This window comes from Porites lutea, chromosome 14, assembly GCF_958299795.1.
Source record: "Porites lutea chromosome 14, jaPorLute2.1, whole genome shotgun sequence".
Classification (NCBI taxonomy): domain Eukaryota; kingdom Metazoa; phylum Cnidaria; class Anthozoa; order Scleractinia; family Poritidae; genus Porites; species Porites lutea.
In genome coordinates, this window is record NC_133214.1 from 1318071 (window position 1) to 1344935 (window position 26865).

Genomic DNA, 26865 nt, shown 5'->3' on the forward strand with positions numbered 1-26865 from the left:
AGGTGAAATGGAGTGGAGACTGGTAACTGGTGATTGAGGACAATCGCCCAAACTTCGCCAAAAACGTGATTCTTATCCCTATGTTACAGTGATATGTGTATCCCCGTGATATGTGTATCCCCATACACATATCCCTAGTGATATGTGTATCCCGGGTGGGGATACAATAAACACTGATGCTCATCCACGACACATTACGGAAATATCTTCTCTTGCTAAAGGAAATGTCGTCGATATCATCTAACATAACCAGTAACACAACTAGGGTTAAGACAGGAATCAAACAACATGCAAGGGTGGAATATTGTGGCGCTCGCAGAAGGGATACACATATCACTGACCCGGCGCAGAGATATGTGTATCCCCTCTTTTTTCTTCTCTTGCTAAAGGAAATATCGTCCATATAATCTATCAGAACAACTAGTAATACAACTAGGTTTACAGGAATCAAACAACTTAAAAGGTGGATTATTATAGTGCTTGCACGGCGGGATACAAATACCACTGGACCAGCGCAGAGATATGAGTATCCCCTCTCCATTTTTTGACTTTTCGAGTTATCCCTTGCTGAATGAAATTTTGTCGGTCATACTTATTTAACGCGACTAGTGACATATGAATTATAATCATGTTGGATAAGGAGAGGAGCGAGAACGAATGTTTAAATCGACATTGCGGCCCACGAAGAAGTAAACTCGCCAGAGACAGCTTTGCGATTATTTTGTCGCGAATCGTTGCTCTTTTGTCGATTGCGTTGCTCGTAATCTTGAATCATTTGTAGTCCCTTTGACGATGATTCGCAAAGTTCACAAAAACAACAGAAATAAAACCGACGCTTGTTTGGAGGGGTGGGGGGGGGGGGGGGGGGGTAGGGGATACACATTTTACTGGCAGCCATATTGGAGGGATACACATATCACTAGGGATATGTGTATGGGGATACACATATCACGGGGATACACATATCACTGTGACACCTAAACCAATTTTGCTAGTTTTCGACACTTCTTAAAAAACAGGAAATAGACCCGTGTCCGATTGAGCGGCGTTATGTTATGGTTCCTGGCGGCAAGTGAAACCTGCTATCAGGTCTTTCTTTTCTCTTTTCTTCGTTCTTTCTTTCTTTCTTCCTGTTTTTTTTCCAGGAGAGAGGGGAAAACATAAAAACACTTCACCTCATTTACTTCGTGTGTCCTTGCTACTATTTTCCCAATCCGATGGGATTTTATCGATTTCTTTCTGCCCCAAGCATTGAAAAAAACAGGAAGCAACAGGAACACGCCAAGTAAATGACCGTAAATGAGACCAAAGTCCTTTTTGCTGAGAAAACCTGCCATAAGAACCTATTACCGGGACTCCAAATCCCATACAAATTCTTTCCGAAATCCTTTTTAATGTTATTCACGGCCATTTTTAGATTACGCAATATTTTACCACACAAGTCAATGGACAATACTACTCCCACCGGAGCTTGGGCTGCCTGTGGAAATCAGTTGTGTAGCACCTCTCGAAAGCCTGTATCTGATTGGCTACATTCATTTCATGGGTAGCGAGGGTAGCGTGCTTTATGATTGGTTAATGCAGATAAAGATTGTCACTTAGATGTCATCGCATCCGGCTTGTTACCCCATTTCACTTGTGTTTTTCGTTCAAATTAGGTGGCATGCAAAATAATAGACCTTGTCACGGTTTTCGACGCCATCTTGACGAGTAGGCAAACGCGTGAGAAATTACAGTGTTTGTATGAGAATCTAATGTCGAATAATTTCCGTGGAACGGCTGTTCTGAAAAAAATATGATTTGTAAACTAAAGCTTCACTCCTAAGGATTCTCCTGAAAAAATTTGAGGGCGTTACATGCACTAGAAGACCTAGAACCACTTTTTAAAATTTTCTATACATTTGTCTGTAAGAAAGTCCCGGGAAAATTACAGACAAATATATGGAAAATCTAAAGCAAGCCTCTGGAGAAATTTAAGCACAGGTACGCCCCAAAATTTCTTAGGACAATCCTTTGCCTTGTAGCTTTGGTTTACAATTGATATTTTTTTCAGAACAGTCATTTTACGCAAATTATTCGACATTAGATTCTCATACAAACACTGTAATTTCTCACGCATTTGCCTACTCGTCAAGATGGCGTCGAAAACCGTGACAAGGTCTATTACACAGCTATATAGCTCTATATCGAGAGGGGGATTTCGGCGTTCATTCAGTCATGTAAATCACAAAAGACAATTAGCCTGTTCAAGAGGTAGTCAGCTGAAGCTTTGATTTTCACCTCATATTCTTTATGGTTTGTAGGTTATCCCTTTATAGTTACTTACCCAAAATTGTGATGCTGTACACGTGTTCTTACTATTGTTGTGTACTTTTTTAGATACAGTGCTAACGGTGTAGTGCAGTGCAAATCCAAACCAACGGGTGGTAAACAATTACGGAGGGAAAGAGTTAGCCTGTGTAGAATACGAACACATACCGAGACGGACCATTTTATTTAAGCTTATTAGGCTTAAAAGTTATGAGGGCGGGCGACGTAAAAAAAAAAGTAAATGTAATGGAAAATTAACTAAAATATAAGAGAAATGTCAAAGAAGAACAATTAACCAGCTCGAAAAAAAAAAACCCTCTCCCGCCGACGTTTCTTCCCTTGTTTGCTCACAAAAGTAAAAAATAACAAATGTCGAAATCAAGCTGTTGACTGACAAAAGTAGTTGGCCTGCATCCCGTAAGTCAACTCATTTTGTTGACAGATAAAAGCATTCTCTCAAAGCTTAAGTCACGTTTTGAATTCTACATCACAGTCAAGCAAACGAAAGTTTGACAGTACACGAAGGTCATTTAGGGTGCATGTACTTACTTATGTACTTACTCTTAATAAAGTTCTTCTTTAAAACACGAACGTTGATCGTTTTTACCACTGACTAAATTTTTTTTTTTAGCGCGTGAATATCATTGACCTTTGAGGGGGGGAGTGGGGGCAGGTGATTTCAAAAATTCACGCTGAAAAACAACAACAACAATAACAACTAAGAGTTTGCTTGAATAAAAATATCGGGGATCAGACAAGTATATTCCTTTTGAATACGGGGCAGAAAGGATAATTCAAATTATTAATATAGATCGGTGTTTATTTCCTGATAAAGAGAAGAGCCTGATTTAAGATTTAAAATTGTAAAAACATGCCGACCTCTTCCGGCTTCGCCTGTTTAGAATTTTTGTCTTGCTGCCACAAATATGCAGACACACTATGGTTGTTGTTCGCGGATCATCTGTTTATTCCAATCCAGATTGTAATATATGACTTAATAAATTAAAGAAAACGTAAAAGTAAAATACACATGGATCGGAAAAAATCTGGGTTGGGAAAAACCCGGGGAAAAACATCAAGATTGCGTGACAACTTTATTTGCTTTCGTATGACGCTGCTTGTCGATCTGTCAAGACCGTCAAGACCCAGGGTGTTAGATTCCAAGGTCGCGAACTTAGGGCGCGTAAATATGTGTTTCTTCGGGAATAAACATCGACAACTGGCAGTCACCGTTAGCGAGATTAGAAATGTTCTGGAGATGCTTTCTTGTAGGAGGAATTTTCTTTCAGCTTCTTGTCAAAGCAAGGCCATCTAGTGCATTGCGGAAGGTTGAATTAAGCGACGTAAAAGCAGTTTGCAATGACAATTCACGCGCGGTATTCTACATCAAACATGGATCGCCAAAACAGTGGATTTTTTTTTTCGAAAGTGGTGGACTGTGTTCGTCAAAAGCTGAGTGTAACGAGAGGTATAAAGACGAGAACTCGTCGGTGTTAATGTCATCTAATTCACTTCCAGAGAGTGTTGTTGGAAGAGACATCTTATCATCATCGATAAGCGAAAACCCAACATTTTACAAGTACACACATGTGCTAGTGCCATATTGCAGCAGTGACCTATGGCTCGGGAACTCAACAGGCCTTAACAGAACCTTCAAATTTGTGGATGATTCTTCAGCCAATAATTTTATTTTCAGAGGAAAAACAATTTTTCAAGGGATATTCAAGCAGTTGAGTCCAAAAAATGCGGAACACATCGTGGTTTCAGGATCTAGCGCGGGCGGAATAGGGGTTATGAACCACGCAGAATGGCTTTCAAACCTGTTCCATGGGTCCAAAGTCAAACTTAGGTTTATTATCGATTCAGCTTGGTTTATAAATTTTCAAGACGGCTTTACATCCAGAGTTAACATGGAATTTCCCCAGTTGACTGGTACTTCTTCTAGTGCATGCGCTGATTCGTCGTACGGATATTCTTGTTGTCTGTCGTCTGCTTGTTTGATCACACGTGGATATTTCCCTTCAAACGCGTCAGCTGCGTTCGTTTTCAGCCTTTATGATATTTACATGTTTGCAGATGTGCTAAAAAGACTCGAAAGTGAAGGAAAGACCGCAGAAGATCATGATGCAGATTTTTTGTCTGTAGTGAGCATGTATGGAGGTGCGATGAATGGATCAATTGAACTTCCTCATAATACTGGAGGTCATTCTAGTTTCTTTGTACCAGCCTGTTTTCAGCATACTTACTTTAGTACATCCAGTCTGTGGGACACAGATGGAGTTCTACACCCACTTGTAGAAGTCACGCGAGGCAGTGGAAAATTCAGGTAGGAGCTTGCGGCCAACTTTTTCCCCTCTAAAATGGACATCGGTAGGGCTAGCTCTGCAGTGATGTCTGGAGCACAGTCATCTATTGTATAGGAGAAAAGTTTTTTGGGAATCGACTGCCAATGCAGTGGCAGATCCAGGGGAGGGGCTGGCCCCCCCTTATTTTTAGGCCAAACTGAGGCCTGAGGGGGCAAAAAAATCTTTTGGTGACCCCCCCTCCCTTATCTCTGGGTCTGTACGACCTGCCCCCCCCTGATCTGAAGGTTTGGATCTGCCACTGCAATACGCTTCTTACAGGTGTCTATTCTTAAAATGGATACATCACAGAGAAGGTGGCCACCTTGAGTGTTGGCCACTGGAAGGTGTACCCTTGAAATTTGAGCAGTACTGGCAGCTGTCTGCTTTACTGTGCTATGCCTCTGCCTGAGAGAGAAGGCTACCTTAATGACAGGTCCATCTAAGTTAAAGGGGAGTTCCAGGGTGGGGTGTCATCTATGACTTTTTTGGGGTGGAGAGGGTCACTTGACCTGTAGCCCTTTGTATATATCAGACCAAGTGTGCCTGCAATTTTGCTATTCTATTATTTCTAGACTTTACACCAAAACTCCCAGCCTTATCCCAGGTTATCTAAGAACCAGGAACTCTTTTACACCTCTCCTAGACTGAAATCCTCTAATAAAAATTATTTCTATATGCTAGCCCCACTAAATTTCTTGAAAACCCTACCCTTCATGGCAGCTCATGCCTTTATCCCTTTAAGTGCCAATATCCACATACAAATTCTCCAAACTGATCTCTATATATTTTCTTAAAGGATGAGTTGAGAGAATTTGATAAAAGATCAAAGCATTTTCTCTTACGTGATCATTTTATTAAATTCTCATAACCTCATCTCTTGACAATCTATGTCTATCACTATGAGAAAGTTGATGTTGGTCACTATTAGGACTTAAAAGGTTATAGCACAAGGGTCCTCATTAGAAGGATCTCTTCAGCCTCTTTTTCAGGGCTGGGTGCCCTCTCTTTCCCTACTTTGGAGTATTCTCTCCCACACACTACAGAAGAACGGAAAAGTAGAGTTTGTCTGCATTAACTGTTATGCTGTTAACCCAATATCCACATGCAAATTCTTCAGACTGATCTCAAGTGAACACATTCCTTTTACAGAATTAGTTGAGAGAATTAAATTTTGATAAGTGTGACTTCCAAGTAGCTGTGCTTTCTATCTTGCTAATTGTCAACATGTAAATTACTTCTCTTTTTTTTCCCTGGAGCACTAATAAAGATTGATTGTTGATTGATTGATTGTTGTATAAAAGATTGAAGCCTTTTTTCTTCGGTGATCATATCATCAATAAAATCTCATAACCTTTTCTTTTGGTAATGTATGGATATTGTAAGGAGCAAATTGATGTTGGTGGCTCTTGGTTCTTAATGGGTTCAGAAGTGTACACTTAATTATCAAGATCATCATTCCCCCCCCCCCCCCACCCCCCTGAGCTGGTGCTGGAATTTTCTTGCACCAGAGTGTGTGGTGGTGTCCCGCATGGCAGATTTCTACCTTTAATACTCCAATAATTTCCTGTATCCAGAGATAATAGTTAAGGGTATGCTAGTTTCTGTGAGCATACTAGGAGCTACTTGCCCTTCAGAAATGTCTGCTTGAACTACAGGTCTTCATTCTGGAGACACAACATTCTTAAAATGGTATATATTATAGGGAGGTAGGTGCATTGATTTAATGAAAATGCTGTTTCACCTTTCTCTAATTTTTTTTTAGCCACACTATCAAGAATGGAACATGGTCCTTGACAAAAATTTCAAATCAATATGTGAAAGATTACAGTATTCAAGAGTTTATTTCTTCCTGGGTCAATTCGCATAATGCAACATACAAGCTGATCGACAACTGCATTGGTGCCCATTGTAATCCCACATGTCCAGACAAAATAGTCTTCCTAGATGCAGGTGAGGTCTGGTCCAAGTTCATTAAGACAGTGGTTATTGGATTGTCATTGGTGATCACTGTAATTTGTTCTGGACTGAAATTGACCTTCATGTGCTACTACAGTTACCTGGTAAAGAGACAGGAGAATTATTTGACTGATAGTGAGACCTGTGAGGCAAGAAAGGAGGTATGTGAACATGGGTGGAGTCACGGGGCTATGAGCAGAGGGGACTGCCCCCCCCCCCCTTTCAGCCCCAAAACTATTCCTGTCCTCCAGATCCTTAATTACTGGACACAAAGGCTCTCATAATTCTATAATCAATAATAATCAATACAAAATGCAAAGGCTCCTTTCAAGAGGTCACCCCCGGGTCTTAAGTTATGGTCCTCTCTTTCTGTGTATGGATCCATTCTTGGTCCTCACTGACCTAATAGGTCCACAGGAAATTGAATTTTTGGTCACTGTTTTGTGAAAAAATTACCTCGTTATACACACCCTGGGCACCACAGTATAGACTTAGAGTGAGATCTCTTTCCTTTCCTTACTCTCACTACCCTTGTTCCTGCCCTTCCACTTGTCCTCCCTTCCCTCTCTCCCTCCCCCCCTGCGAACTTTCTTACAGGTATGCAGAGCTTTGCAGGCAAGGTTTTAGATATTGCATAACAATTTAATTTACTGTGAAAGGTTTGAACCCAGGAGTAATTTCAAAAGTAGGTTGAGTTTGATCGTCTGGGTGAACATAGTCCTGAATAGGACTGTTGTTGCTGACAGTGACTGACGCTTCGACAACCTGTGTGGTAGGCATCTTTAGAGTCAAAGTGAGTTGTAAAGAAGAAAATTTTTAAAGAAGCAGATTAGCCAGGGGTTTAGTGAAAAATCCAACTGTGCCTGGTTTATTTTCCAGCTACCACTGGGGAAGTCAGATGAAACTGTCAGTATTGCCTGCCTGTTTTTATCTTACAAAGTGGATTTGACTAACCAAAAGAAGAAATCCAAGAATGGTAAGTAGAAGTTTCACTTGAAAACTTTTGGCATTACTGCAGTATACCAGGCAACTTTTGATTTTTCACTAAGATATTTTTAACGATCTCATCATTCTAGTGGCTTGGTGGTCCACCAACTAGCTGAGCCACCAAAACATTTTCCTTAACTTGTTCTTTTAACCCTTTAAGTCCCAATATCCACATACAAATTCTCCAAACTGGTGTCCATACATTTCCTTAAAGAATGAGTTGAGAGAATTTGATAAAAGATCAAAGCATTTTCTCTTAGGTGATCATTTTATTAATTCTCATAACCTAATCTCTTGACAATGTATGGATATTGTTAAGAGAAAAACATTTTGGAATAATATTCTTCGTTCTTTAAGCCTTGTACGTGGGATTACTTTATACTCGACTGAAAAAACTTGTATCGAGACGACCGGTAACCGTTTCACCACCCTACCCAGCTCAACACTGTCACGTGATATTGACTTAAGCTTTTATTGCAAACATTAGATAATAAATCTGACGCAAATGGAAATAAATGGAAACTTACCCGCGCAGAATCAGCTCTCGATGAAGACTCTGGTAGTTATTTGCAAGACTCTGACGAAAGTAAAGAGGAGGAGCGAGATTTTGCCATTCCGTTGCCTTCTAAGTTATTCAACGACATCGACGACGCCGACTCGTTCAATTCTCCGCGAGAACAGCCGTCTGATTCGTTTTCAACCATGGACGGCACTTCAACTATGGGGTCACATGCCGGAAGTGATTTAGCTCTCCTAGGAGGTAGCCATAGTAACACAGATGACGTATCAGTCAGCTTTTTGGCATCAGGAGGTAAAGATGCTACGGACTGCATAGAGGCGATTGGCAGCCCACCGACAAAGCAGATTCTAAAAGGTGTGTCGGCGTATTTTAACACTGGGGAGTTAGTAGCGATCATGGGACCATCGGGTTGTGGCAAAACAACGCTGCTTGATTTGTTGACCGGAAGACGTCGGCATGGACATATTGAGGTTTGTAAATGTTTCAGATAAAAGTTATTAATTGAACTAACGATACGTTAGGGCCTGAGCGCTATGTGTCTCCGTTAACCCTTTAAACCCTAACAGCAAAATTTCAAATTCTCATTTGTTATCCCTATACGTTTTCAATAGAAGTAGTGGGGAGAATTTATTGAAGTATCAATAAGAATTGTCTTGTGTGATCATGTCCTCAATTCTCATGTCCAATCTGCTTTACAAAGCAGTGATATTACAAGGAGAAATTTGATGCTGATCACTCTTAGAGCTATGTGTCTCCGTCAATAGAGAGATTAGAGAAGTTAAGCCTCACGTGTACGTCAAACGGCAAACGCGAATTTGTACCACGTGACCAAGTTTCCTCTTTGCTTGTCGTTTACTGTTCATTATTTTTACCCATAAATTAGTTGTTTCACGCAATTTTTTATCCATAAGAATTGTTTTGAGCTGTTTTTATCCGCTCATTTTCTACTTTGAGAAATTCGCAACTTGAATCTGCCGTTTGCCATATACATAAAGCTTAAACTCTCGATCTAGGGCACACGGCAACTGACGTCAGATTCAAGTTGAAAATTTTTCAAAATAGAAAAGGTGCCGCTAAAAAGAGTTTAAAGCAATTATTATAGACAAAACGGATCAATTTAGGTTTCAGGGAAACTGTCCACCGACCCCTCCCTGAAGCTACCATTAACACTTACTTCTTACTTAGGGCAAAATGTTAGCTTAGGGGAAGGGTAGGTGGGCAGTTTCCCAGAAACCTACATTGATCTGACAAAACAAACGTGAAGCTACTAATAGAACTGATGAACAGTAAAGCACAAGTTAAGGAAAAACTTGGTCACGGGGGACAAATCGACGTTTGCCGTAAACGTGATTCTTAATCTCTCTAATGTCACTGTTTCCTTGCATTTCAGTCTGGACAGTACAAAATGCAGACTGCAGATTGACTTCAGGGTTAGAAAACAATGGAACTATTCTTGTCTCGTTTTCATTTGCATGGTGACTTAATAATGGTCCAGTGGTGGATCTAGGGGAGGGGTCTGGGCGGGACCCGCCCCCACACCCTTATTTGTAGAGCAAACTGAGGTTCGAAGGACCGAAAACAATTTTTTTGGAGACCAGGCCCCCCCCTTATCTAAAGATCTGGATGACCACCCCCTCCCCCCCTTTATCTGAAGGTCTTGATCCGCCACTGAGGTCTACAGCAGTCTGCAGTCTGTATTTTGTACTGACCGGTTTCAGTCTTTTTTTCTCGGCTCGCCAACGTCATGTGGCTATCCTAAAACATTTATGATAACATTAAAACTTTATTCACACCTTTCACATATTACATTTCCAAGTACAAGTACATTCTTTCCTTATACTATTACTATTTATTACTACTGAGTAGAGTACAATTATTTTTGGAGTCTAGAGTCCAAGTAAACTAATGCAATCTTGTTGGCCTCCAGTTCTTATGAATATATGTACACAGTAACTAAATTAACTACACTAATTTAACTAACAAATAATAAAGCAAATTCTTGAACAATACTAAAAAGTAAATGCAAATAAGATCCTCGCAGTTAACACTTTAAGCCCTAAGACTGATCAGCATCAAATTTCTCCTTGTAATATTATTGCTTTGTAAAACAAGGTGGTCATGAGAATTACGGACATGATCACACAAGGTGAATTTGCTTGATATCTTATCAACTTCTCCCCACTACTTCTAAAGGAAATGAATAGGGGCAACAAATGAGAATTCAAATTTTGATCTTAGGGTTTAAAGGGTTAAAGACGCAACTTATGCAGTTCTTGCAAAGAGAAAGTCTAAAAAATCAGGCTTGTCGGGATTCTAACCGCGATGCAGGTGTAACGCTCTAACCAATAGGGAGAAGTCGTTACGTCACGTTGCCATGGTAGCAAAATGTCTGGATGACAACAAACCGACAACGTCACTTAAAAAGTGAATTCGCACTGTTTCAAACTACATCGATCTTATGTCAAAATTTTCTGGGGTTGAATCCGAAAGGACTGTAAGTCAAGAAAAAGGAAAAGAAAATTTTAGTGTTTTATTCGTAAAGCGGTACGAGGAATCAGGAAGTTTCATGTCGCAGTCGTGCACTGGCGGTTAAGAAATGTACAAAAAGCGTGATGCGCGTGCAAAATGGTTGTTTTTCTAATGAAACCTATTGGTTGTTTGACTTTCTCGTTTAGCTCCCAACCGTTGTGATCCAGAAATTTTGCTACCATGGTAACGTGACATCGCACTTCTCTCTCTTGCATAATACTTCCGTACAATGTCAAAACGTTCAGGCTATAAAATCGGAAACGGTTTCCTTGACACTTAGCGCATATGTCCGTTAACGTCAATTTCAACCTCGTAAGCAGCGGGCCTCTTCTGTAGGATTTTGCCTTGAGGTAGCGACCCTGGTTAACTGGATGGTCCTTACATAGGTGACTACTCAAAAGTATTCTTTCCAGGTTATTTTAAGCTCTGTCATGTTAACAATGTTTTTCAAGGGATCGCCGCTCTTTCATATAATGTATTCGAAAGCTCTAGTAGTATGCGCTCCTTGAGTCCAAGGAATTACTATCAAACCCCGCTTTTTGGCCACCCGCACAATACGGAAACCTCGTTATTACGGACAGTTCTCCATGTCCCTGGGAAAAGAATTCCCCTTACATTTTCTCTTAATTCAACCCGATTAAAACGGACACCCCGTCAATACGGAAACTTTCTATGGCCCCCTCAGTGAAGTGCCGGATCTAGACTTGCTACAAGTCGACCTCTTGGCGAGCGGAGCGAGCCTTTATTGGCTGCGAAGCGGCCGACCGCGAGTGACGAAGTCGCGAGCGGTCCCGCGCCATATGAAATCCGACGAAGGGCTTTTTTGAAAGTCTATGCCGGATCTAGACCTTGAGATAAGGTGGGGGGCCCGGTCACCCCGACCTTGAAATAAGGGGGGGGGAGGGTCTCCGAAAAATTTTTTCGGCCCTTTGGGCCTTAGTTTGGTGTAAAAACAAGGGGGGCCGGTCCCCCCGGGTCCTTCCCCTGGATCCGACACTGCAGTGTCCGCGGTTTTAACGGGGTTTGACTTTGTATTTGCCGCAAAACTCGCAAGCATAAGCGTCGCGTCAAACACTATATAAAAACGTGCTATAAATGTTATCATATGTTGAGTTGAAGTTCTATATGGACCCTATATTGTCTTGGTTTATGTTCCCAACAATCAGTTCTGGAATTGGCGAAAGAGAGACCCTCTGCTGTGGATATAATTCTTCGACTACTAGATTAGAGTTTTCTCTACCGACTGTAGCCCGCAAAGAGATCACTGTAACCTCGTTGTCGTTCGATCTTCCATAAGGTACGAATCGCCTCAGCAAATCTTTCACTCCTGCTCGGAAGTCTCTTTTACGGATGGAATATATCAACGGGTTGCACACTGTGCTGGCCATGAAAATGCAAGTTGTCACATGAACAACTTCAGCGGACACGTTGCCTTTGATAAAGCGGCGGAATAAACTTAAAGCCAAGGTGGGAAGATAGCACAGGAAGAACGCAGTGATGATGATTAGGACATCGATAGCTGCCTTACGTTCGTTAAGGCTTCGTCTCATCTCTTTTTTCTTGTTTTCTGCTGTTTCGGCGGGATCGTCATGGCCTCCTATTTGAGCCTGTAAGGCGTGTATTTTAGTTTTCGCAGTTTTGTATACTGCTCCGTTAAAGTACGCGACTGAAAAAAATAACATTATAAGCAATACTGTGAAAATGATTGTCCTTAGTCGACTAGAAGCACTCGGCGCTAACCATTCTTGTTCGCAGTAAAACACTGCAGGGTTATAAGAGTGTTTTTCCCCTCCGACAAAGAGCCCGATTCCACCTGAAATCGGCGCCACCCAGATGAGGACTAAAACCACTATTTTAGATTTAGTCATCAGACCATTATAAGTCAAAGGCGACTTGACGATGGCGTTGTATCGGTCGTAAGACATCGCTACCAGATGTAGAACCGTGTTGAGGTAAAAGTACTTTCCAAGGGATGAATTGAAATGACACATGAATTCACCGTGAAGCCATCTTTCTTGAGCTATGCTTGGGATGCGAAAAGAATTGACGAGGATTAAAAACAAGATATCCGATAATGCGAGGCTGGCCAGTAGAATATATCGCATTTTGTGAAGTCTTGACATCAGAGCAATTGTTACAAAAACCAGTAAATTACCAGGCAGGCCGATCACGTCGATAAGGGAGTAGAAAACCGCAATGACTTGAGTAAAAGCCATGTTGTTGAAGTGAAAGTACTTCAGTGAAAGACGCTGATCTTCAAGTGGTCCTGATACAGAGCTTCCCCTTTGTTGGAAGACTCTTGCGAACTTAATTTATTAAGTCCTGAAAGTATAAAAGAGTTAATTGTGGTCTCGGAAATGCACTTTAAGGCTATTGTATTCTCAAGAAGCTTTTCGATTACATGTCTTGTTTCTAAACGTTAATTGAGGAAGTCCTTTACTGTAAGAGCAAATGATGCAAATGTTCTTCATCAAGCGTAAAAATGAGCACACTCAATTTTTAATATTCCCCAATCTGTAGCTAGATGGAATAAAAGATAACTAAAGTCGTTTCTATCAAAATGATCTGTAAATTTTACGATAATGTCGTTTTTGTGTGTACAAATTTAAATACAAGCGTCTTTTTCTTTAACATAAATTTTAAAGGCGGAAATTTGACAAGCTTTGCCGCACGGATCCAGAAAAAAAAACACTTTGAGTTTTCGATAAGGATCTTTCCCGCAGAATCTTTATACTTCAACGCCTAAGAGTGCTAAAATGCAAATGACCTGTTTGCTTAACTTCCGCATGTGCGTTGTAGTGGTGAATTTTAGCCATTTATTCCTTATGCTAGCGTTTTTTCTAGCATTTACTGAGGCAAAAGCATCAAGCTTTATTCGAACATTTTAGTGGCATTTTCACCAGGAAATGATTTTTTTTGCAGAGAAAATAAAAACTGTAACATTATTAAGGAAAGATGACGATATAAACTCGAAATTTAATTCAACTCATGTTTCTCTAAATTCCGTCTGGAGAAACACGTTTTGCTGTATTAAAATTATTTTGTATACATTGTTTGTTAGCCTTAAACCCACCCCTTAAAACGTTATGAATAAGCTTCTGTATAATTAACAATTATTCCTCGAGCCCTAATGGGCTTTTAATCAATAGCCCATGAGGCCGAAGGCCGAATGGGTTATTGACTCAGAGGCCATGAGGGCTCGAGGAATAATTGTTTTATTAAAATCCAACTAGTTGGTCAAAAATATCGAGACAAAACAACTGTAGCTAGTTGAAGCTAGACTTTAATCCTTTTTTGCCGCCAAAAAGCCGGCGCTTTTCGCCACTAGTGGGCTATAACATATAGCCTAGTTGTAGCTCAACCTATCAGAACGCAGCATTGATAATAGACCACCAGCTGGATTTTACTAATGAGCATTATCCAAGCATTTTAACGACTTTTTTGTTGAAGATAGAGCATTTTAGTGGGAAAAATGGAGCTTTTAGGTGAAGCATAGTAGTAGGGAACAAAAGCCTAATGTACAAAAGCCTGGTGAATTTTTTGTTACTAAATATAGAATAGAAAGCGTGTATGCGGTATTTACGCACGAGCTTTTGACGCACCAAGGCAACGAGTGCGAACTGAATAGCGCCCTACAAAGCACTTTCCATGTTATATTGGGCTTATACACACACATACTGAGACATTCATTATTTTTAGTTATTTTTTTGTACTGAAATGGTAAAATTTGTCACTAGAAATTGTAAAATGGCAAGGAAAAAGATGTCATCTTTCAAAGACTATAAGTAAAGATTTTCGATGATAAGGATTTAGCCACTGTCAGGAGCCCATGACCAGGGTTATGCGCTCTTGCCACTGTTTAAAGCAAAACAGTAATTGCAAGTAAGCTCAACTTCTTCGTTTGAATCTGCAGTGAAAATGAATACGAAAACAGTCTCAAGTTAGTCTCAAGTTAGGCCTAGTCACAAATATCACGTAATTCGCCTAAATATCTTTCCGGAAATTCTCAAAAAAATGTCTAAATATCCCAAAAATTTTTCTTAATATCTGGAAAAATCCTCGAAATATCTCGTATTTTTGTTTTAAAATAAGCCGATTTCGAATCTCTTAGGCCAAAATTTTCCCCAGCGGTAGCTGAAAAGCATAATCAGGCTCATATATGTTTCCAGCATCCGCCATTTTGACAAATGGCTGCTAGTGTCTAGTGATATGGAATACATTATTCGTATAGGTAATAGCATGATTTGTAGTGATATTTGGCATAAATACCACAAGTGATATTTCGAAATTGTTATACGTAATTTCACGAGCCGTTAGGCGAGAGAAATTTGAGACAATTTTGAAATATCATGAGTGGTATTTATGCCAAATATCACGTACAAGTCATGCTATTATTTGTTTATACTACCACCCGCAAAAGGTTTGTAATTTTCACACGTAGGTATTTCAAATTAAGCTGAAATACCACTGCTCTAAGCCAATCAAATTGCAGTAATTTTTCATGTAGTAGTATAAAAGTGGAAAACCGCTGAACTGGATTATTTCTAGCATAGAATGGTAAAACGGAGTATTCTGTCAAGAAGATGCCGAGGAAAATCTGGAAAACAGCCAAAAAAAGCTATAAATTTGTCCAAATATCCCAAAATGTTCTAAATATCTCAAAAAATATCCGAATATTTGTGTCGCCTAAGTGAGGTGGCCGTGTTGAGTCAGCGCCGTAGCTAGTATGAGGCCAACCGAGGCACTCGCCTCGGTAAAATTTGACGAATTTCGCCGATCATTTTTATTTTACATAAGCGATCATCGGATATTTTTAACGCATCATGATATTACAAAGAATTCAGCAATTCAGTCAATATACTATGAAAAAATTACCATATCATCGATCTCAAGGGACTACGTACGTTAACCCAAATTTTTTTTGAACAAATACTGATCAAAACCATTGGCGAGGTTAACGGTCACCCAGATTATGTAGCTTGTTTCTGATTATTGCTTTTTAAATTCCACTTAAATTAACTCGAAAAAAAGTTACCGAAAGGCCCAGAAAACGCTGCAAATCGCATTTCCGAGAGACTAAAGTTCAAAATTTCTCGGGGGGGGGGGGGTGGGGGCATGCCCCCGAACCCCCCTAGCAACTCCCGCCTGCCTCGGTTGGCCGTTTGGTCTGGCTACGGCACTGTGAGTAACAGAGGACAAAAAAGCTGCTATTTACAGTGTAAAACGTGCTTTCACAAAGCTGCCAGGAAATAAGTACATCCTTTTAAGGGTTCCTAAGCATTTTAAAAAGCATTGGTGGAGATACGTTATAAAATTAGTAAATTTTCAGAGAGTGGGTGGCTAGTTAGCGGTTTTAGTGCCAGCAATTTTTTAGTTTTTAGTGGGTGGTATCTCGTTGTTTATCGCTTCTAAAGAGCAAAAATCTGCACAGGTTGCCCATGTCAACTAGCTCTTGTTACTTAAGAAGTCAGTTCCTAAATACCGAGACGACTTCTACGATAAAAACCAAATTCACATAGACTGCGAACAGGCCCTCTTTTTCTTCAGATTTAGTAAGGGGAGTGCACGCGCGAGAGCACCGAGGGGCGAAGCCGCGAAACGCGAGAAACGAGGGCGGCAGGCCCCTCCGCCTCGCGCCTTCAGTCACTCGCGTGGTCATTTCCGTGTCTCGCGTTTTGCTAAGAAAAAGAGAGACTGCTCGTGGTCTAAAATAGGCCACTTCCGAGTTTCCCCGGGCCTCGGTATCAAAACGAGGTTAAGTGCTCAGCCTTTGATATGGAAATGATTTTTCATTCTCATGCATATAAAACTCATTTTCACAAGAAAGGTTGTGCTCTTGGCCTCATTTTGAAATTGAGGGTTTTTGGAACTCGGAATTGGCCTATTCGCACGATAATGAACCAAAATGTTAGCAATGACGTCATGGTGAACTTATCTCGTTTTCAGGGTCGTGTGTACATCAACGGAGTAGGTCTGGGACAAGTACAAGATTGGTACGCCTGTAAGATTGGTTACGTATTACAGCTCGCTGTACCCTACTACGAGGAGCTTACGGTTCGACAGAATCTTTTTTTTGCAGCACACATGAGATTACCAAAGGGAACGTGTATATCTGATAAATACGAGCGAGTTGAACAAATTATCGCTGAGGTAAGCGTTTTTTTCGGGGGGGGGGGGGGAGACAAGTGATAAAAATTGCCGATACGAGTAATCACGGTCGAGTTTGTTTATTATCGCAAAACGAGTCGACGATTATTTTGGCGCAAAATGTACAGGTCGAGTTTTCTCAAGTTTTACATAATCATTGATTGTTGTGAGAACATTTACTGTCGCTACTGCATCTAAAATAGTTTGCCATTATCGTCTTTAGGAGAAAGAGTTCTTTATTTTATTTTGTGTAGATTAAACAAACTCGACTGCGATTTCTTATATCGGCGGATTTAATCATTTGTTTGCCCCCTGAGAAACCGCGTGACATCGCTTTTATCCCGGCTGTCCTAAAGCGCGTGCAAAGATGGCGAGTATCGTGAATAAGGTCTATTATCGTAAACAAATTACCGTTCGAATGGCTTGGCTCTGTTACCTTAGGATTAAATCCTGATTTGTCTAATAACGCTTTTTCCCCGCTTCTTTTGGTACCAGACTGGATTGACGGACATGGCAGACACGGTCGTTGGCGGATCCGTAGGACTGGGTTTAAGTGGAGGGCAAGTAAGTATAATATCAGTTCGGTGTTTCTAAATGTAGCGGAAACTGTGCTTGCTTACTGCAGGCTATCCCTGGGTGATGAAGATTTTCACGACGAGGAGAACTGTCGTTATCTTGATTCCTCTTGCGAGTACAAGGAATAAGAAAAGTTAAACTTACCTTGCTCAACTGAGTAGAACCGCCGACCGACGTCATCATGGTTTATTAGGGATCTTAAGCAACGACGAGAACGGCGGCGGTGAAAACATCGCTAAAAAAATGAATTTGCGTTCTTTCAAACTTAGTCGCGTATCGGAGTTGAATTCTTAAAGATTTTAGTCAAGTTCAAAACGAGGAAGGAAAATTCGTCGTCGTATATTACGTCCTCCATAAAACGTCAAATTAGGAGGTTTCATGTTGTAGTCGTGCGGTGGACGTCAAAGAAATGTACGAAAAAGCGTTATGCACGTGCAGAGCTGTTGTTTTGATCATTAAACCTATTGTTTTTGACTAAGTTGTCGTCGTAGTTGCTTTAACTCCCTATTTACCCTGTAACATGCTAACTCCCGTATACTCTACTTCTGCTTCCGGCTTTTCGAACATTGGATTGCGCTATCCAACGGATAAATCACTATTCTGTGGATAAACAGTAGGAAAATCCAATTGCGTTATCCAGTGGGTAGAGATTTATCCACCTCTTGAACTACTAGGCCCACTCTTTCCCTTCCCTCCCCCCCCCCCCCCCTGAAAAAACCTAGAGGAAGACACAAAGCACGAGGGTTAATGAGCAAAACAACTCTGCACGCCCTTTTTGCATTTCTCCGCCGTTCTCGCAAACAACACTAAACGTCAATAATAAACTTCAATGTTTGGAGGAGAACAGAAGATGAGACAGTTAATTCAAGTTTCATTTGCCCTGTGTTTGAAGTCGTCGCTACCAAATCAGACTGTGGATGAGTCAGTGGTGTGAGGTAAATCTAACAAACTGGAATAATGTGGATTCTTACTCCCACGAGTGCACAGCTGATAATCAAAATTCAAGAAAAATCCACTGAATTTCATTTTGTAAAAATACTGAACAAATAGCATCATGTAAAAGTACTACTCAGTAGCTTTCATTTGTACACACCATGAGATTTCATCCCCAGATTCAAAAGTTAAAACTGCGAGTAATGACTTTCACTGGATTATTGCTCGCATCTCCTGGATCTAACCTCTAAAATTTGTATTGTAGAAACGACGCCTGTGTGTCGCTCTTCAACTAATTAACATGCCGTCAGTACTTTTTCTCGACGAACCAACATCAGGTATGTGATAATTAACACTGAATTACTAGATGAGATTTTTCAAAACATTTAGAGTTACGAAGGGCGATAGAAGCCGAAACCTTGATATTTCTGGATACCAACATGGCCGCCGTTTTATTGTTTCGGAACACCAATATGGCCGCCGTGACATCATGTGAATACGCTCTAATCCTAATGTGAGAATCTTACTTATTAAAGTCGTACTCACGTCAAGGTCTTTTTCTTCTTATGATTTATTGATTTTGTTCTTAGGTTTAGACGCGTCATCTTCTCTTGAGCTTTTAAACCATCTGAACCTTGTAGCTGAATCTGGCAGGCTTGTTATACTCACCATTCATCAGCCCAGACTGGAAATCTTTCATCTCTTTCACAAAATTCTTTTCTTGTGTGATGGCCAGGTGAGGTTAAGGAGGTGATGTCGGGTAAGAATCTCGTAAGAGGGTATAGTTTTTGGGAAGTCTTAACGATAAAGTCAAACCCCGCTCAATACGGACACTCTTTATCGCTGACAGTTTGCTTTGTCCCTGGGGAAAGAAAGCCTTTACACTTCCTCTAAATACAACCTGCTAAATACGAACACCCTGTTAATACGGACACTTTCTATGGCCCACTCAGTGTCCGTATTAACTGGGTTGACTGTATACTGCTAAGTGGCGGAAGATTTGAACGAAGGTTTTATCTACAGACTTTTGTGCAGCTTAATTAACAGTACTACAGGAAAGTACTGCTCAGTAGCTTTCATTTGAATGGTCACACCATAGGATTTCATCCACAGACTCAAAAGTTGGAACCACCTTTTACAGCATAATAAACAGTACCACAGGAAAGTACTGCTCAGTAGCTTTCATTTGAATGGTCACACCATAGGATTTCATCCACAGACTCAAAAGTTAGAACCACCTTGTACAGCATAAACAGTACCACAGGAAAGTACTGCTCAGTAGCTTTCATTTGAATGGTCACACCGTAGAATTTCATCCACAGACTCAAAAGCTAAAATCACCTTGTACAGCTTAATAAACAGTTTCACAGAAAATTACTGATCAGTAGCTTTCATTACTATTTGGATGGTGATATCTAGGATTTCATCCAAGGACTCAAAACTTAGAAAAAACTTTTCGACTTGGAATTTCAGGCTGGCAATGAGAAAAGTTATTCACAAGTTGATTCCAGAAGTATATAATCTCTTCTTAGTTGGGTTTGTTTTGTTTAGGTTGCATATTATGGTGAACCGTCCATGGCGCCAGAAATATTCCTTAAAGCTTATGCGGGCGCAACAACTGAAGAGTTCCGGATGAGCGAAGATGCTCCGAAAATTGACGCCAAGAACCCTGCAGGTACCAAAAAAGAAGGCATACCTAGTTATCATGGCTCTTACAATTCCGAAAAATCTTCCTGACGCCGATTGAAGTGGCATTTCTAGAAATAAAGGGATAAAAGTAAAGTAAAACGAAGAGTAGAGCGATTTTTAGTTGTGTACTGCAAGATGAAAATAGCTTTTTTTGTCGAAGAAACATTCATACGTGTTTTCAAGTAAATAAGTTTTAATTGATCAAAGTGAACTAATAGTTGCCTTTCTCGTTTTAAAAGATCATTTTTTTTCGATAACAGACACTATCATGGATTTGTTAAACTGCCCCGAAGCTCGGCACGCTATTTTGGATTATTATCAAACAAGTGGCGAACCACAGGCAGTCCAAGAGGCTATTATGACGTCCCAAGAAAGTGCAGGAAAAACCGTTTCCATGGATACCATGACAAAGTTGTAAGTTTGTATTGGGTTATGGGTTTTCCCGCGCTTCGAACTGGTTACAATACACTTTTCCCGCGCTTGCATGCACCCGGTTGAACTCTAACCCGAGCTTAGCACTGGTTAGCCTTTTTTCCAAACTTAGAAACGGTTACAATTTTTGCTGTGCTTAGAACCGGTTACATCATTCCCGGGTTTAGAAATGGTTTGCACTTTTTACTCTGCTTAGAAATAGTTACATTTTTCCCGCGTTTACAACCGTCTGGACATTTGTCAGAGTTCCAGTACTCGACACCGGTTTTTAGTGATTATTATTTTTGGTTTCGCGATTAACCCCGCCAGCTTATAATGCCCGTTACTGTCTTTTTAAATTTTCAGCGTGGAGGGAGCTGGAACATTCAAGAGAATCTTTGTCCTGGAAGGCAGAACTTCCGTTAGGCAAACAGTTGGACAACTCTTGTATTTTCCAATGATATTTTTTACATTTGGAATTATAATAGGTAAATTAAATCGTGATGAGCTTTAGTGGCTAATTCCTGACATTTCGCGACCATCTTTTATTCGTGATAATACTTGTTTCCTGGGAAGGCTTTGCTCGTTGCCGCCATTTCTCATCATAAAAACACTTAAAGATCTTCTCTTTTTTTTCGCTGTTTGCAGCCATAAACAGGGATTGACGGAAAGTTCCACAAAACGTTTATGAAGGAAAAGCTTCCCCTAAAAATCACCCGTTTCTCGCATTTTATTAGTTACAAAGGATTTATTCTCTGTTCTTGTTTCAGGAACTGTTTATTGGCAAGCGGAGGAGAGAGATGGGATATTATTGATGTCCGCTTACTGTGTTTACTGTTGTGCCAGTCCGTTATTCCTGAGCTCCGTGTTAATGGCCCACCTCAATAAAGCTCTGGACGTAAGTTTCGCTTTTACGTCTACGATTCGACGCCCAGGCCTCAGAATGTAAGACCGTATTGAAGATTTTATTGACCCAGGTCAGCTCAAGAACAGGCTGACCTCATCGGTTTGTTGTTGTGTTTTTGCCTTTACAATGTTTTCCCTTTTTTTGTTCGTGCATATCAGTGACCGAAAGGCCGTGCATTGATCACGCGACGCTGAATAAATGGCTGTGCGGAATATTGAGGTCTAGGCACTAGCCAAACATCGTCTTTAGAGCATAATAAATCGTAAAATGGTCAATTAAATTAGCTGCCAAAAAAACCGCGCCAGTCATTGTTCATACAGGTGAGAAAATGTTCACAAAGACGTTATTCGCCAATGTGTTTAATCTAAGTGATCACGCCGAAATAGGAAATTAACGTTACTTTTAGGCTTTTTAGCGTGCCATAGTTGACTGTTTTTTTCATATTTCTCTAGATATTTCGCCTTGAGCGCGCTGATGGGTGTGGTCGGTCACATGAGAATGTCATTCAAACCTTTGTTCGAACAACAGCTGTATGCGTGTTGCCAGTGATCCTGTGTTCAACTATGTCTTACTTCATGGTATGTTCACTGAAATGTCGCCGTCTTATCTCTAGCATGCCGATCATTGGTTCCGACCACTTATGTGTTAGGTATCACTTCTTTAGCCTGAGTGTTAGCAGCGGTGGGCAGCTGTTGCAACACATGGGGCCTCATGTCATAAACCACGTGATAACAGAGGATAACACTTGTCTGATGTGACGCATGCGCGGTATTTGACTTCGCTATTTTTTACCCGTATCAACACCATGCCATCTTTCTAATGAAAATCACCTTGGTCATCACTTTTTATCTTTTCATCCAAAATTTTTTTTAACTTGGAAAATGGCGAGTTTAATGTTGTACGTGAAATCTTCAATTTCGCCTTATTCCTGTTCATGTAAACGTTTTGTAGCAACCTCGTGTATGACACAATTTTTTCATTCCGCTGATCGGTGAAGTAAAACATGAAAAAGGGGAAATGCTTTGTTTATAGTGAAAGTACACGTAGCTACTCTAAAACAATTTGAAGGAAATAATACAAATAACATAACAGGGTTAATATTAACCTCGACTGTCAGGAGGCAACCAGTTGGCTCCACTCAAGCGTGATCGAGGAATTCGATTTCTAGACGATCGACAAACAGATACACCAAGCAGTCGGAGAGGGACTCGAACCCAGGATCGCTGTCCAATCGGCCACGCTGCTTCCCTTTGCTCAACCACAGGACACCTAACATGGAGTACTTCCACTTTTCACGGCTTACTTTAAAAACGGTATTTATCTCCTCCTGCAATTAACGTGCGAATTTTAATACTGGTGATCGCGGAAAACAATGACATGGAGAAGAATCCAGAAATCGATTAATTATACAAACTGTCCGGCTACGAATGGGCCTGTTTGTCGTTTCATTAATCTTCGTCGCAAACTTTCACAACACAGGTAAGCTTGAATAAAATAAAATACACGAAACATAAATACCGTTTTGGACCGTTCAGTGCTAGTTTCCTTAATTCATTTTGTCATTTCTTATTTCAACTCTCTTTCTTGTAGGTTATGACGTCCTATGAATTGTGGAGGTTCTTACTTGTAACAATCCTTTCACTGGTTCTAAACCAAACGTGGATTGCAGTCTACATGATGGTGATTTGTGCGCAGCCGCAGATCGCTCATCGGATTTGTCCAATGGTGTCTGCTATTGGCGGCTTTGCGGGGGGCTTTCTAGTGCCCAGGCCTCAGATGCCTGTCGTGTAAGTGCTTAGTTGACTTCCGGCAAGGATCTTCTCCGTTGATTGAGTGGTTCTAACTTTTGAGTTTGTGACTGAAGTCCTATAGTGTGACAATCTTGGGTGTGATCATTCAAGTGAAAGCTACTGAGCAGTACTTTCCTGTGGTACTGTTTATTATACTGTACAAGGTGGTTCTAACTTTTGAATCTGTGGATGAAATCCTATGGTGTGACCATTCAAATGAAAGCTACTGAGCAGTACTTTCCTGTGGTACTGTTTATTATCCTGTACAAGGTGGTTCTAACTTTTGAATCTGTGGATGAAATCCTATGGTGTGACCATTCAAATGAAAGCTACTGAGCAGTACTTTCCTGTGGTACTGTTTATTATGCTGTACAAGGTGGTTCTAACTTTTGACTCTGTGGATGTAATCCTATGGTGTGACCATTTAAGTGAAAGCTACTGAGCAGTACTTTCCTGTGGTACTGTTTATTATGCTGTACAAGGTGGTTCTAACTTTTGACTCTGTGGATGAAATTCTATGGTGTGACCATTCAAATGAAAGCTACTGAGCAGTACTTTCCTGTGCTGCTGTTTATTATGCTGTACAAGGTGGTTCTAACTTTTGACTCTGTGGATGAAATCCTATGGTGTGACCATTCAAATGAAAGCTACTGAGCAGTACTTTCCTGTGGTACTGTTTATTATGCTGTACAAGGTGGTTCTAACTTTTGAATCTGTGGATGAAATCCTATGGTGTGACCATTCAAATGAAAGCTACTGAGCAGTACTTTCCTGTGGTACTGTTTATTATGCTGTGCAAGGTGGTTCTAACTTTTGACTCTGTGGATGAAATTCTATGGTGTGACCATTCAAATGAAAGCTACTGAGCAGTACTTTCCTGTGGTACTGTTTATTATGCTGTACAAGGTGGTTCTAACTTTTGACTCTGTGGATGAAATCCTATGGTGTGACCATTTAAATGAAAGCTACTGAGCAGTACTTTCCTGTCGTACTGTTTATTATGCTGTACAAGGTGGTTCTAACTTTTGACTCTGTGGATGAAATTCTATGGTGTGACCATTCAAATGAAAGCTACTGAGCAGTACTTTCCTGTGGTACTGTTTATTATGCTGTACAAGGTGGTTCTAACTTTTGAATCTGTGGATGAAATCCTATGGTGTGACCATTCAAATGAAAGCTACTGAGCAGTACTTTCCTGTGGTACTGTTTATTATGCTGTACAAGGTGGTTCTAACTTTTGACTCTGTGGATGAAATTCTATGGTGTGACCATTCAAATGAAAGCTACTGAGCAGTACTTTCCTGTGGTACTGTTTATTATGCTGTACAAGGTGGTTCTAACTTTAGACTCTGTGGATGAAATCCTATGGTGTGACCATTCAAATGAAAGCTACTGAGTAGTACTTTCCTCTGGTACTGAGTCTGAATGAAATCTTATGGTGTTACCATTCAAACTAAACGTCTTGAACATTGCTTTCTCATGGCGCTATTCATTTCGGAGATGATAGAGAGCCAAAGGTTATCTTTGTTACAGTATTACAATGATGTACCCTCTGAAAATAAATTTCTTTTGTTTCCTGTCTGTTGTTTTTCAGATATAATTTATTGTTCTATATCAACCCACAGTTTTATGGTTATGCAGCGATAACCAAAGTCTTGTTGCAGAATGTTCGTCTGAAGTGTGATTACGAATCCACGTTAAACTGCATCAGCACAGATGGCAACGCAATTTTGGGCAGATTTGGATTGGAGTCCGTGAATCCTTATGAATACCTCGTGGTAAGTTTTCTAAAGTAAACGGAACGAGAAGAATAAAGAATAATCCATTCCGGGTTTCCAAGACCCTCACTTTCAAGTGTAAGGGGGTTTCATTTGCATAGAACGATTTTCGTATGACCTTGAAAAATGGTTTTCGTAAGTGTTTGTTATTTGCTTTATCAGCCAATGGATGAAAAGAACAAAACACGGACTCTTCATTTTCCGGCCAAAGAAAACCCTAATATGGAGAAGGCATTGCTCGATTGACCAATCGTGTTGCAGTATGACGTCAAAGCGATTTCTAGAAAGTTCTTCGGGCATGAAGTTTTTTCAGCCGAGCGTTCTCTTAACCAACCAAAGGTGCGTTTGTAGCCGTTCGATAAACCAATCAAATCGCTTTATTTCCGCTCGTTTGTTGTTTTTGTTTTGTTCGCGCGTTTTCATTTCAAGGTCATACGAAACTTGCTCTAACGACCAAAAAATTGTTTTCATGTGAAAGACATCGCACTTTCCGTCGTTTTCAAAAAGAAGCTTGAAAGTTAACTCGGTAATGGGCTATTTCTTTATCAATCCCTTGCTTTGTAACAGAGAGGTAGCTCCAGGGCATAATATGGTTTGTGTTTTTTTTTCTTTTCATTTTTGTCTTCCCGTCGTACCTTGCGGGCTACTCCACTGTTACTCTGAACACAATAGAGCATTTCCGAGTTCCCCCGGGCCTCTGTTTCAAAACGAGGGTAGGTGCTCAGCCTTTGATATGGAAATCATTTTTCATTCTCATGCAAATAAAACTCATTTTCACAAGAAAGGTTGTGCACCTAGCCTCATTTTGAAAGTGAGGGTTTTTGGAACTCGGAAGTGGCCTATCGTTTTGTCAGTGGACATTGGCAATCAGTTTATATGTTGGCATTTCGTGCTGCTATCGCGAAAGCTTTTGCACTGAAACATCCATACTCTAATTTCTCTGATGCATTGATTATCCAGTATCTTTTACCTCAAGAAGTGTTGTTGACGAAGGAAATTCTTTTTAAATTTAGATCATGTTAGGGATGACGGTGTCGTCATTACTTCTCGCTTGGTTGTTTCTAGAAGCAAAATACTTCACTTTACCTTGCTTCAGTAAAACGTAAGTTACATCTCATCCCACCGTTAAATCATGAAGTGGGATTGTTTTTTAAGTTTTTTGTAATATTTTTTGTACGTATGTCAATAGTAGTCTTGCCGCCTCAATTTTGTGTTCAAACAGCGAAACGGATGGCAAAGTCAGCGGTGTTATAAGATTTAAAACATGCCCTTGGCGGCTTAAGGCTGGTTTTCACTAGCGACGGAGTCGGAGTCAAAGTCGTTATCGGAAGCGTAGAGTTATGATCTAGTGAAAACAGCGTTCCGATTCCGCTTACGACTCCGTCGCTTACATTCCGCTTATGATCTAGTGAAAACCAGATTGTCGGAGTCGAAAGCAGAAGCCGAAGGACTAAACCCAATCACAAAGCGTGGGAACTTGCGTTGTGATTGGTTTATCCTTCCGCTTCTGCTTCCGACTCCGTCAATCTAGTTTTCACTAGATCATAAGCGGAATGTAAGCGACGAAGTCGTAAGCGGAATCGGAAGAAAATGGAAACGTTCTGATTCTTCTGACTCCGATTCCGTCGCGCTTATGACTCCGCTTACGAATCCGATTTTCGATTTTCACTGGGTCATAAGCGCTCTTACGACTCCGCTTACGACTCCGACTCCGAATCCTTCGCTAGTGAAAACCAGCCTTTAATAGTGCTTTTCCGGTAGAGGACTTTTACTTTGAACAGAAAAAAACGTCAAAATGGGCCTCATGGTGACTGATATAGTACAATATTAACCTAGTTGCTTTGGAATTCCAGTCCCGCTACATTTTTAGGGGAAGAAGAAGAGGGAAAGGTCGAGGTTTTGGTGAAGCAGAGAGACGATATCTCTTCTAAAGATGACCTGGACGAATTTCAATTGAAGACACCAAAAACCTGTGGCATAGACCCAC

General features: G+C 40.6%; 2 protein-coding genes across 2 annotated transcripts in view; one reads left to right on the forward strand and one right to left on the reverse strand.

Annotated features, from left to right (window-relative positions):
- The first annotated feature begins 3470 nt into the window (after positions 1 to 3470).
- The window catches only part of LOC140924356 (uncharacterized), a 26957-nt gene continuing 3562 nt past the window's right edge, over positions 3471 to 26865 (forward strand). The window contains exons 1-17 of the mRNA XM_073374393.1: positions 3471 to 4636; positions 6418 to 6772; positions 7491 to 7587; positions 8086 to 8588; positions 16594 to 16797; positions 17290 to 17358; positions 18569 to 18641; positions 18894 to 19039; positions 19855 to 19978; positions 20253 to 20406; positions 20770 to 20891; positions 21174 to 21301; positions 21763 to 21888; positions 22901 to 23097; positions 24695 to 24878; positions 25892 to 25980; positions 26732 to 26865. The exon at positions 26732 to 26865 is cut by the window's right edge and continues 131 nt beyond it. Coding sequence (XP_073230494.1) covers positions 3558 to 4636; positions 6418 to 6772; positions 7491 to 7587; positions 8086 to 8588; positions 16594 to 16797; positions 17290 to 17358; positions 18569 to 18641; positions 18894 to 19039; positions 19855 to 19978; positions 20253 to 20406; positions 20770 to 20891; positions 21174 to 21301; positions 21763 to 21888; positions 22901 to 23097; positions 24695 to 24878; positions 25892 to 25980; positions 26732 to 26865 — 3784 coding nt within the window. The 5' untranslated portion in view covers positions 3471 to 3557. The remainder of the gene's footprint in view (positions 4637 to 6417; positions 6773 to 7490; positions 7588 to 8085; positions 8589 to 16593; positions 16798 to 17289; positions 17359 to 18568; positions 18642 to 18893; positions 19040 to 19854; positions 19979 to 20252; positions 20407 to 20769; positions 20892 to 21173; positions 21302 to 21762; positions 21889 to 22900; positions 23098 to 24694; positions 24879 to 25891; positions 25981 to 26731) is intronic.
- LOC140924887 (5-hydroxytryptamine receptor 4-like) lies at positions 11741 to 12916 on the reverse strand. The gene has a single exon (XM_073374879.1). It carries the CDS (start codon positions 12861 to 12863, stop codon positions 11769 to 11771), a length of 1095 nt encoding a protein of 364 aa, XP_073230980.1. The 5' UTR covers positions 12864 to 12916; the 3' UTR covers positions 11741 to 11768.